The sequence below is a fragment of the Heteronotia binoei genome, chromosome 16, assembly GCF_032191835.1.
Source record: "Heteronotia binoei isolate CCM8104 ecotype False Entrance Well chromosome 16, APGP_CSIRO_Hbin_v1, whole genome shotgun sequence".
NCBI lineage: Eukaryota > Metazoa > Chordata > Lepidosauria > Squamata > Gekkonidae > Heteronotia > Heteronotia binoei.
The window spans coordinates 49,591,883-49,604,640 of NC_083238.1; the positions used below are offsets into that span (position 1 = coordinate 49,591,883).

General features: G+C 47.6%; 1 protein-coding gene across 1 annotated transcript in view; it reads right to left on the bottom strand.

The window, feature by feature from the left end:
- The window catches only part of LOC132585291 (aldehyde oxidase-like), a 71,879-nt gene that overhangs the window by 22,021 nt on the left and 37,100 nt on the right, over window positions 1–12,758 (bottom strand). The window contains exons 21-25 of the mRNA XM_060257097.1: window positions 11,697–11,821; window positions 10,193–10,326; window positions 7,077–7,164; window positions 688–774; window positions 231–422 (exon numbers count right to left, since the gene is read on the bottom strand). Coding sequence (XP_060113080.1) covers window positions 231–422; window positions 688–774; window positions 7,077–7,164; window positions 10,193–10,326; window positions 11,697–11,821 — 626 coding nt within the window. The remainder of the gene's footprint in view (window positions 1–230; window positions 423–687; window positions 775–7,076; window positions 7,165–10,192; window positions 10,327–11,696; window positions 11,822–12,758) is intronic.

Consider the following 12,758-nt stretch of genomic DNA (forward strand, 5'->3'; position numbering starts at 1 on the left):
GGGCCACTGGCAAATCCTCCAATAGGCCTGTGATAACTCACAGACATACACATTTCTCTCAAGCCCCAGTTCTTTTCTTCTTCAGGCCTCTGGGAGCTCTGGAACTAATATCCTGCATTCACAATCTCATGCCATTACCCAGAATCCCCCTGGCCATAGTGAGCCCCTTTTCTATTGGTTCTAAAATTTTCATTAAAAATAAGCATTCCATCCTCCTTCTTTCACCTTACCTGCTCTGGCAATAAACCACACCTGGCCGCAACGCGTGTTATCCAAGTTTCGGTAACCAGACCGCCTTGCGGGAAGCCAAATCCCCGGAAAGCTGTGTTGGATGGCATGTTTGTCTTGCAAGCAAGAGCGCAAGAACGTATGTTTGGGATGTGGTAGGCATTATCCATTTTCAAAAGGAGTATCTCTGTAACCTGTATTATGGGGACATTAACGAATGGGCATTAGAGTTGTTCAGCTTACATTACCAAGTTGTGTTAAGAGAAGAAACAATTGGCATCAAGAAAGAATTTCTTGCGTCACTGAAGAGTAGAAGTGGCCACGTGGCATATTAGGTCTGACAATACATCTGCACAGTTCTTGAGGCAGGGCCACAAAAGGATGTACAACATCTTGCCCCTTTTTGACCCAATTTCATTGTCTACCACTACTTGAAATTCACCTTAAAGAAATACTCACCAAAATGGAATCGTCAGGAGTACATCCTCCATTAACATACGCACTGACATCCATGGCCAAAATTCTGCCATTGTTCATAAAGCCAATCTGAAGGGGATTAAACATTCAATTTATATAGCGGTCTGTTATATTGGTATTGTTCACTTAGCTGTAACTGTGCACACAGCAAGAGGAGGATATGAATCCTGACTCGTAGGGATACCAGCCTTCAGGTGGGACCTGGGTGTCAAGCCTGACTATTTCAGTGTAAGATGGCTGAACAAATGTCAAACCCAGGCTCTGGTTTTCCTCCATTATTTACAACGCATCCTCCACATCCTCCCTGCCATCTGGCTGAGAATGTTTCTGTTACTGCGAATGACCTGCTGTGTCTAAAGCGTATACTCCCCAACATTCACAGGCTTGTTATTGGCTCATGGGTTGGTGACAGAATGCTTTTGTAGAATAAAGGAAAATCACTGCTGTACCCTTTGAATAGAACGCTTTTTTTGTAACAGTTGACGATACCCTATATAGCATCATGTAACCTCTGGTATCTCAGCCTTTCCAAGGACCATGTTCCTTGGGCACCTTCAAGTTCTTAAATAAACTAGTCTATTTGAAACAAAACAAAGGACTTCATTATTGAGAATATCGGGGATTGACATTTTGGAAAGACTCCCACTTGAGGACTTAGCTGAATTTGGAGACTTTTAACGCTATGACAGAAAAGGTCCCAGATAATGGAGAAGCCCCCACAGGACCAGGTACTCCGGCAGACAAGGGTCCAAATACCGGAGCAATCCCAAGGCCCGCTCCATGGCACGTACTGAACGCACAGAGGCAAGTCAGGAGAGGGTCACCGCTGCACATACAGCATTTATTCATCACTCCAAAGGATTGGGGGCCACACAGGTCAACCACCCTGATGGACGAGAGACCCAAACACCGAGAAGCGATCCTGGAACTCCCACCCCTACACACTAGACATGGAGAAGAGGAAAATCCGGGGACCTCGGAGGTGAGTGGGGGTGATGGCAGAGAAGACCGGGGCACAGACCCGGTCTCCTAGGAGGACGAAGAGGATCAAGACCTCGAACCCCGGGACTTCCTCCAACTTATGAGATTCCAGATGATGGAGATAGCTCAGAATCTCTGAGAAGAGATGCGGGTGAACAATGCATTCATGATCCGAGAGATGAGGTTGCAAATTAACCAAGCCTTAAACCCTCCAGCACTGGCAGGGGGGCAACCTGTCCCACAACAGTCGCGCCGCCTCCGCCGGCCGACTACAAGAGAGGCTGGGAACTGATGGCTACCTTCGACGGGGACCCCGAAGAAGTAGAATACTTCACCATCCAGGCAAATAGCTTCATGTACTACTGGGGCCACACTTTCCCGGATGAGTTTAGCCGGGTGGACTACCTAGGTTCCAAACGACAAGGGGCAGCCAAGCGGTGGTATGTTAGCCTATACGAGACACGCAGCCCTGAATTAGACACAGTAGCAGCATTCCTACGCACGATCCTAATACAATATGAAGACCCCCTCCAGGAGATCCGAGTGCTGACCGCCCTCAGAAACATGAAGTAGGGGCCCCGATCGGTGCGAGAGTACACGGAGGACTTTCAGGCCAACACCGCAAAAGTGCGAGAGCAGCACGAACAAATGAAGATCGAACAATTCCAGAGGGGTCTGAACACGTGTCCTGGATCAAGCCCTCCAACAGGTCCAACCTACAACCCTAGTAGGATGGGTCCAATTAGCGAGAGAAGTGGAAACCAACATGAAGAGAGTGGCTCTCCAGCATCAACAGCAGCAAGGGGAAAGGGGGGATGTGAGTCTTGGTCTGGGGCAAAAGCTGAAGGGAAGAGAACAGCCCTTGGGATGGGGGACCAAAAACCCTAACCCGCGTTGGTGCTTCCACTGTGGAGACCAGAACCACCTAGCTGTGAATTGCCTGGAGGGACCTCGAGCCCCTCTACCCCGACTCTGAAGCCCAGCGCTCACAAAATGAAGAAACCAGATGGGCATCCGAGGGAACCGGCTAAAGCCAACATCGCAACCCTAAACCATCGGGAGGAGGAGCTCAACGGAAAACTATGCCTCACTATAGAGGAAGTGGGGTCGATCCCCCAGGAATACAGAGACCTGAAGGCGATGTTTAGTGAAGAGGAAGCCAACGAACTCCCCCCCCACACACACACAGGGACACTGTGCAATAAAACTGATATCCAGGCAGAGCCTATCCAAAGCCAAAATTTACTCTATGGGGTGGGCTGAAAAAGCCGAACTTCAGAAATTCCTAAACAAGAACTTAAAGCGTGGGTTCATACGCCCCGCCACGGTCACCCCATGCCGCACCAGTACTGTTTTGTAAGAAAAAAGATGGGGGGCTACGGCTTTGTACGGACTTTCGCGGGATAAACGCGATTTCTGCATCAAATGCGTATCCCATCCCCCTCATCAAGGACCTCTTAAGCATGGTGTCGCGGGAGAAAATATTTACAAAATTGGATCTGAGAGATGCGTACTTTAGAGTCCGCATTAAAGAGGGGGACAAGTGGAAAATGGCATTCAACACTCCCATGGGGCAATTCAAGTACTTGGTGATGCTGTTTGGATTACAGGGAGCACCTGGGGTGTTTATGAACTTTATCAATGAAGTACTCAGGAAGTACTTGTAGCAAGGGGTGATGGTGTACCTGGATGACATCATAATCTACTCGGAAGATCTTCCCACACATGTCAAATTAGTTCGGGAAGTATTGGAAACCTTGTATGAACATAGACTATTTGCCAAACTGTCTAAGTGTGAGTTTCACAAGACGGAATTCGACTACCTAGGTTACAGGGTTTCGCGGAAGGGTTTAGCAATGGACCCAGCTAAGATCCAAGCCATACTAGACTGGGAGCCCCCCCCAAAACACGCAAACAATTACAATCCTTCATTGGATTTTCGAACTTTTACTGAAATTTTATCCAGAGGTTCGCCCACATCATGCTCCCCCTGACTGACCTGTTAAAAACGAAGGGGAAAGGTACTAGAGGCAAAGCGGCCCGGCACAAGGCTAATATGGACAGATAAGTGTCAGGAAGCCTTCAACTGCCAAAAAAGACTGTTCACTAGTGAACCAATCTTAATCCATCCCAATGAATTAAAACAATTTGTGGGGCAATGTGACGCTAGTGACGTCACTGTGGGGGAAATTTTGATGCAGCCGGATGAGGGGGGAGTCCGCAGACCCTGTGCATACATTTCGAAAAAATTCTCCTCTGTCAAAGAGTCATACAAAAAAAATGATTAAGCACACTCCCTGACTTGGGATTTTAAAGCGGGAGACATTGTATTCCTTTCAACCAAGAACTTGCCAATTTCACAGCCATCCAAGAAACCAGCGTATAAATTTGTGGGTCCTTTCTGTATCAAAAGGATTATAAATAACGTGACTGTAGAGTTGGACTTGCCTAAGATGTTTAGTAAAATTTACTCTGTTTTCCATCCCAACTTACTCCAGAAAGACCCTGGTGCAATGCGTTGGCACCCAAGACCAGCCACGCTGGACCCAATCGCCATGGGGAATCAAAATCACCACGAAGTGGAAGAAATTTTAGATGCTAAAGTGAAACGGGGGGTGTTGTAGTTTCTAATTCAATGGAAACATTTCCCGAGATCCCATGAAGAGTGGGTAGCACAACCAGATGTAGAGGCCCCGGTCTTAATAAAACAGTTCTATGCTAAATACCCGCTCAAACCCCAGGGGTGGCCCTAAAGGGGGGCAATATGTCAAGCCTGACTATTTCAGTGTGAGATGGTTGAACAAATGTCAAACTCAGGCTCTGGTTTTCCTCCATTATTTACAACCCATCCTCCCTGCCATCAAGTCCTTAAATAAACTAGTCTATTTGAAACAAAAGAAAGGACTTCATTATTGAGAATATCGGGGCTTGACACTGGGGATCACCTGGAATTACAGTTCAACTCCAGACACCGGAGATCAGTTCAAGAGAAAAGGGATGCTTTGAAGTGTTGATTCTAGAGCATTGTACTCCACTGAAGTCCCTGTCCCCCAGGCTCCACCCCCAAATCTCACTGTACCCCACTGAGGTCCCTGTCACCCAGGCTCCACCCCCAAATCTCACTGTACCCCACTGAGGTCCCTGTCACCCAGGCTCCACCCCCAAATTTCTCTGTACCCCACTGAGGTCTCTGTCCCCCAGGCTCCACCCCCAAATCTCATGGTATCCCACTGAGATCCCTGTCCCCCAGGCTCTACCTCAAATCTCATGGTACCCCACTGAGGTCCATGTCCCCCAGGCTCCACCCCTAAATCTCATTGTACCCCAGAGGGCTCTGTCCTCCAGGCTCGACCTCCAAATCTCATTGTACCCCACTGAGGTCCCTTTCCCCCAGGCTCCACCCCTAAATCTCATTATACCCCACTGAGGTCCCTGTCCCCCAGGCTCCATCCCCAAATCTCACTGTGCCCCACTGAGGTCCCTGTCCCCCAGGCTGCACCCCCAAATCTCATGGTATCCCACTGAGGTCCCTGTTCCCCAGGTTCCACCCCCAAATTTCATTTTACCCCACTGAGGTCTCTGTCCCCCAGGCTCCACCCCCAAATCTCACTGTACCCCATTGAGGTCCCTGTCCCCCAGGGTCTACCCTCAAATCTCATGGTACCCCACTGAGGTCCCTGTCTCCCAGGTTCCACCCCCAAATCTCACTGTACCCCACTGAAGTCCCTGTCCCCAGGCTCCACCCCCAAATCTCACGGTACCCCTCTGAGGTCCCTGTCCCCCAGGCTCCACCCCCAAATGAAAGCAACTACAGATTGTACAAGACAGCTGATAGGCTCACGATTCAGCAAAGATTGCGTTGAGACCCCAACAATTACAGCTGACAACCCGGGGGAGAGCACCAGGGGAGGAACTTATCTTCCAATGCCACAATGTCATTTCCACCTATGTGAAGAGAAGCAACATCACTATGTCATGGGATGCTCTAGGATTCACAAGAGACTCTGTGGTAAAAACCACAGAGCTTCAGGAGAATCCTAGAGTGTCTTGCGATGCGGTGACATCACTTCTGATTACACAGCGGGAAGTTAAATGGTAGTGTCAGAAGTCTGCTTCTCTGCACCCCCATCCTCCCCACTAGATGTTTTCAGAGGATAGCTGGGTTAGTCTGCAGTAGAAGAACTAGATTTGAGTCCAGTCGCACCTTAGAGCCCAAAAAGAAGTTTGGGTCGACTCCAAGCTCTAACGAAGGGAAGTCTGACTCTCGAAAACTCACACTCTGAAAATCTTGTTGGTATCTAAGGTGCTCCTGGGCCCGAATCCAACTCTTTGTAACACTGTTTAATTTATATAGAACTTTTGATTAAGCAGAGTGTTTCCCACCTAACTTTATCCCACGCAACAAATCTTCAAAGCACAAGAAGAAATTAAGAGACATTTCAATGTTCTGTTAAGTTTGGCTCTGGGGAAAAGGCGGGCTGCCTAAAGCTACTGGGGGGCTTACACCTGTGTCAGGATATGACTTGCACAACCCATTTAGTTCAGTTCTTTATTATTATAGTCATCTGCCCAACATACAATCAATTTTATGACTTGCACATTTGAATATGACTTTTCCCTGTGAGCTGCCTGCAGCACATGGGCTTGTTGTACTGCTTACTTTGTTCTTTTTTAATTTGTTTTTATTAATTATTTCACACACACAAAACCAAAAAAGAAAACCATATATACATACCCACTTAAGAGGATAGAGGATAGAGGTGATAAATTTCATACAGTTTACTTACTATATGAGTTTGTAATAGTATCTCCTGTCATTCATACATTCTACCCAGTTTTGTGTCACTATATATTTAATTATGCTGTCTTCAGACTTAGCCAATCATACAACTTAATCCATTTTCCAGTAGCATCTGGTCTAGATTTTCTGTTCAACAACTCCGTTAATACATCTAATTCAGCTGTATCTAGAACAGGGGTGGCCAAACTTGATTAACATAAAAGCCACAAGACATGAACATCAGATGTCTGAGAGAAGGAAGGAAGAAAAATAGATGGAGGGAGAGAGAGGCGGAAAAAGCAACTTTAACTTTAAATGCATTCTGCAGGCTGCTGGCTGGCTTGGCTTGAAGAAGTGATTTAAAGAGAGAAATGTCTTCCCCAAGCTGGCTCATGGGGTGGCAGGAGCTTCGAGAATCACACAATATGTACAAAAGAGCCACATGTGGCTCCCGAGCCAGTTTGGCCACCCCTGATCTAGAATCTTTTTAAATAGTTCTTCTGTTTTAGGTATCTGCTTTTCTTTCCGATACATTGCATATAAGATTCTGGCTGCTGTGATCATATACACCACTAAACGTCTGTTCTTCAATTGACTGCGTACTGCTTACTTTGTATTTGGCAATGGTAGGGTGCCGACCTCCACAGATTAACATATCAGTGCCTCTGTCTAGAATGCAGCGGACTGGACGGCCTGTCCTAGGCAAAAAAGAGATAGAGAGGGGAAAGGTGATTACTGGAGATCCTTTTCAGAGTTTGTCCTCTGATGTCGCAGGTAAGAGTTGGCCCAATGAAAGTGCTTGCTCTGAGCAATAAGGTTGCCAACTTCCAGGCAGTGACTGGAGAGCTGCTGGAATTACAACTGGTCCCCAGACTGTAAAGATCAGAGAGAGAATGGCTCTTTTCGAGGGTGGACTGTATGGCATTATATCCTGCTGAGACCCCTCCCCTTCCCAAGCCCTGCCCTCCCCAGGCTCCACCCCCAAAATCTCCAGGTATTTCCCAACTCTTTGAGCAGGAAGACGACACTCAAACGGTGCTGCCAAAACACCACTATCGCCATCAAACTGAGAAAAAGAGAACTTGGAGGACACTGTGTGAGGAGAAAAAAGAAAAGCAACCCGACACAAGAAAGGACAGCCCCGAGTGAGCGAGGCCTGTTTGGGCTGGCTAGAAATCCAAGCAACCCAAGCAGGCCTCGCTCATCTGGGGCTCTCCTGGGTTTCCCCCCCACAGTCAAAAGGCCAGCAAGCCACCCACTGCCCAAAATCACATAAAAAGCGGAGCAAGGGTGGCGTGGGCTTCTCCAGGGGTTAATGAGGGCTGCTGGGGGCGTGGCAAAGCCCCTGGTGGCTGGCTGGCTGCCCGCTCTCCTAATCCAGGGATTGTTATGCAGCTGCACCTACTATTCAATGGACAAGGTAGGTGGGGAGAAGGAGGGGGACCCTCAGAAAGGTTCAGGAGCTGTGCTGAATTCAAGGCCTGGATGTACTGCTACTGTGATTATTTGAAAATAAGCTGCTTTTCTTTACCAGAAGCAATGACCAAGGTGCGATTTCAAGGCGTCCATCTTCTCCTTGTACTCAATCAGCCTGCCAGTTAAGATCTGGGTTAGTCTGCAGTCCAAGGGGAGGCAAGTGGTGACTGGAGACAGAGCATTTTCTATGGCACCTGACTCTGGAATCCCCTCCCTGCTCAAGGCTTGCCTGGTGTCTAATTTACTTTCTTCCAAAGCATGACGTCAAAATACACCCTTTTAATTTAATTTGCTATTTACGCCACACCCTATCCCGTAAGGCGGGCTCAGGGCGGCTTGCAACATTAAAACATTGCAGTAACAATAAATAAAACATGTCCAATCAAACACAACAAATGTAAAATCTCTCATAAACATAATACATAAAATAGAGGGTCACAACTCCTGACAACCATACAGCCAGAAGCCACCATTCAGCAGTTGGTACGACTTCAGCTGGTTAACACCACTTAGCACAGCTTCAGGTCATTGACACCAACTCAAGCACGAGGATAGTAAAGTGCTGGGGGAAGGTTTCAGAGGACTCCCGGTAAATTAAAAGCCTGGCGTAAGAGCCCTGTCTTACAGGCCCTGCGAAATTTAGTTAAGTCCTGCAGGGCCCGGATCTCCAACAGGAGCTCATTCCACCAGGTAGGGGCCTGGATTGAAAAGGCCCTGGCGCTCATTGAGGCCAACTGGGCTTCTTTAAGACTAGGGATCACAAGATGTTGTGTAGATGATCTCAAAGCCCAGGAGGGCTCATATGGGGAGAGGCGGTCCCGAAGATATGCAGACCCCCAGGCTGTATAGCTTCTACCCAAGCTTTAACTTAGGGGTCTTATTTGACCAATGTAGGAGAGCCAGGGATGGACTCAATGTCTGCTCAGAGGGCCGAAACAGAACACAGCCTGTGGCTCGGCCTTATCACAGTGCCGGAAGTGACTTCACAGGCATCTTTCAGACAGGCTTTGCAATCCATTTTGGTAGCTGGCTGCTAACAGGATTTTGGTGTCATTTCAGACACAACCACTTTAGCAACCATCTGCTAATGGATTTTATTTTATTTTTTTTTCATTCAAAGCCACTTGTGTTCGGTTAGCAAAGGGTGGCTGAGCCGTTCTAGAGGTAAACGGCTTCCTTTTTTTTCATCTCTTCTGAACTGTAGTGCTCTGTTTAAAACATGGGTGTCAAACATGCAATTTGGGGGCCAAATCAGGCCCCCGGGGGGCTCCTATCAGCCCCCCGAACAACTGGCTGTCTGCTTTCTTCTCCCTATATCTTGCTTCTTTCTGCATCACAGCTTGCTTTGCAAGGCTTGCCCAATTGCACAGCAGAGTTACTGAACCAAGCCTTTCTTCTTTCTATTGGCTGAGGCTCCTCCTCCCTGTCCCCTGGGGAAGGAAGGAAAGAGTCAGAGCTTCCTTTGCCCAGTTCCCTTGATCCCATGGGAGAAATACAAAGAAAGAATCTTTAAGACCAATGAGTGCTAACATTTTAAGCATGCTTTAAGTTTTTAAACATAAATATTTGTGTTTGTCTGTGTTCTTTATAAAATTTATATATTTGTGCTTGTCTGTGTTCTTTATAAAATTTATATCCCTGCTACCTAATCTTAAATAGGTACACACAGGGCCCAGCCCAACCTAACATGGCCCGGCCCAACAAGGTCTCATTTATGTCAGATCCGGCCCTCATAACAAATGAGTTCGACATCCCAGGTTTAAAAGGTCTGCGGTGCTTCCAAAAGCACTGCACCCCCTGCCCCTTTTCACCGTGCAATCTTCCTCAAAGCTAAGCAGGGTCAGCCCTGGTTAGTACTTGATTGGGAGACCACCAAAGGAAGTCCAGGCAGTCTCACTTTGCAGAGGCACACAACCGCAAGAATAGCTCAGACCATCTTCAGATCTCCTAGCTATGCTACATGCAATGCGATACAATAATAATAATTATTATTAGACCCTTGGTCCATCAAGGTTAGTCTTGTCCATTCAGACTGGCAGCGGCTCTCCAGGGTCTCAGGCAGGCAGAGGTCTTGCCCATCACCTACAGCCTGGTCCTTTTTAACTGGAGGTGCCGGGGATTGAACCGGGGACCTTCTGCATGCAAAGCTGAGCCATGGTCCTTTCCAACCTGCTTGCAGTAATTAATGGCACCATTTTCTCATTTCTACCCCCACTGCATTCCTGAACTGCGGTCAATACACATGCTCACTTTTTGGCGGCCACGGCTGTAACGCAAGCCAACAGACTTGTTTTCAGCAGCTTCCCACCAAAAGCTCCTCCGATTCTCTTGACGTGGCACATAATCCGATTGCTTGGGACACCTAAACATGATGAGACCATATCCTGCAAAAAAAAAAAAAATGCAAATTTTTGTTTTAAAACTTGACTGTCATACATTTGGTGCAGTACGTAGCTTTTGCAAACAAAACGAAACAAAATCCACAAAGCTTTCTCAGCCTCTTTGCACCCGAAGAAATGCTCTTGTGGTGCTTTTAAAAGCTTAATTTACTTAAAAATAGTGATATCATACAGTTAGACTGATTTCCCACTCACATTACGCCGCTCTCACGCTCCTCTTCTCAGTGGGGCTTCCGTCGGATTTCACACTACTGGTTTTTAGAGGTTTCTTTGCCACGCGAAAAAGCCAAAGCTAGTTACAGCCCCGGGGCAGATAGTGTGAAATTGCACGGAACCCCCCACACAGAAGAGGAACGTGAGAGCAGCATAAGGCGAGTGGGAAATCAGCCAGAGCCTTTAAATACATTTTATTTAAAGAGGATGATAAGATGACATTGGATTTACATCCCGCCCTTCACTCTGAAACTCAGAGCGGCTTACAATCTCCTTTATCTTCCTCCTCCACAACAGACACCCTGGGAGGGAGGTGGATTATTCAGTGTGTGGATGGGCATCAACTGGAAGTGACTTGAAAGCACAAAACACACAACATATTTAGATTCATGGGGGTCTGCAGCAATTGAGAAAAGTCTCAATCCAGAGGCAGCTTTAAGACCCACAAAGTTTAATTCTGGGCACAAGCATTCATGTGCAAGCACACTTCTTCAGAACAGTGCACACACATGAAAGCTTATACCCAGAATTAAACATTGTGGGTCTTAAAGGCGCCCCTTGGAACTCAATCCTTGTTCTATAACTTCATTTAGTTATATTTCTTAACCTAAGAGATTATGAAGGAGAAGACGACGACGACTGCAAATTTATACGCTGCCCTTTTCTCTGGATCAGAGACTCAGAGCGGCTTACAATCTCCTATATCTTCTCCCCCCACAACAGACATCCTGTGAGGTGGGTGGGGCTGAGAGGGCTCTCCCAGAAGCTGCCCTTTCAAGGACAGAGTCTCAGAGTGGCTTACAATCTCCTATATATTCTTCCCCCACAACAGACATCCTGTGAGGTAGGTGGGGCTGAGAGGGCTCTCCCAGAAGCTGCCCTTTCAAGGACAGAGTCTCAGAGTGGCTTACAATCTCCTATATCTTCTCCCCCCACAATATACATCTGGTGAGGTGGGTGGGGCTGACAGGGCTCTCACAGCAGTTGCCCTTTTGAGGACAATCTCTGGCAGAGTTATGGCTGACCAAAGGCCATTCCAGCAGCTGCAAGTGGAGGAGTGGGAAATCAAACCCAGTGCTCCCAGATAAGAGTGTGCGCTTAACCACTACACCAAACTGACAAGGGAGATCATGCCCTCTGACCTGTACAAATGCTGGATGCTGAGTTGATGCATAGATGTCCATTTCTTTATCTTCCGCTTTCGGAACCACAAGAATACTCTGCGTTTCCATGTAAAAGTGCTGCTGTCCCCCAATAAGGACCTCACCTATTTAAAAAAAAAAGGAAGGAAAAGTCTTCAGTCCCCCCAAACGGAGGAGTCTGGTGTTTTGGGGGACAGGTCGGTCACGAGTCCTCTGCTTTTTCCCACAGCATGTTAAACATGGTGGAAAACACTCAGAGGGCCATGACAGCTCTGGAAAGCTGGGAAGGGAGGAGGCATTCATTTAGGGGTCCCCAATCTGCCCCATGGCACAGAGTGGTAAACTGCAGAATTGCAGTCCAAGCTCATGACCTGAGTTTTATCCCAGCAGAAGCTGGGTTCAGGTAGCTGACTCACGGTTGACTCAGCCTTCCATCCTTCCGAGGTCAGTAAAATGAGTACCCAGCTTGCTGGGGGGAAAGTGTAGATGACTGGGGAAGGCAATGGCAAACCACCCTGTGAAAAGTCTGCTGTGAAAACACTGCAATGAAATTCACCTCAGAGTTAGAAACAACTGGAGGCGGGGCCATGCACAGAAACACAGAGGAAGGCCAAAATGCAAGGGGAGAGAAGGGTAATTTTTTTTTTTAAGCACTGGGAAAAAGGAATGAGAGAAACTAACAAAACCAACAGTGTGGTGGCAGCCGCTGCTGAAATAGCATTATTTTAACCTGCAGAGTCAATCAAACCTTTAGTGGCCAATCAAAAGCCCTGCTGGGTATCAGCCCCGTCTGGTCTCACCCACTTGCTAAAAACACTTGGTGGGAGCCAAGAAAGGGCACAGCACCCTGCTCTAGCTGAAAGAGGTTTTGTCCATCTGTCTTGAGAAGTCAAGTCGGGGGAGGGATGGTGGCTCAGTGGTAGAGCATCTGCTTGGGAAGCAGAAGGTCCCAGGTTCAATCCCTGGCATCTTCAAAAAAGGGTCCAGGCAAATAGGTGTGAAAAACCTCAGCTTGAGACCCTGGAGAGCCGCTGCCAGTCTGAGAAGACAATACTGACTTCG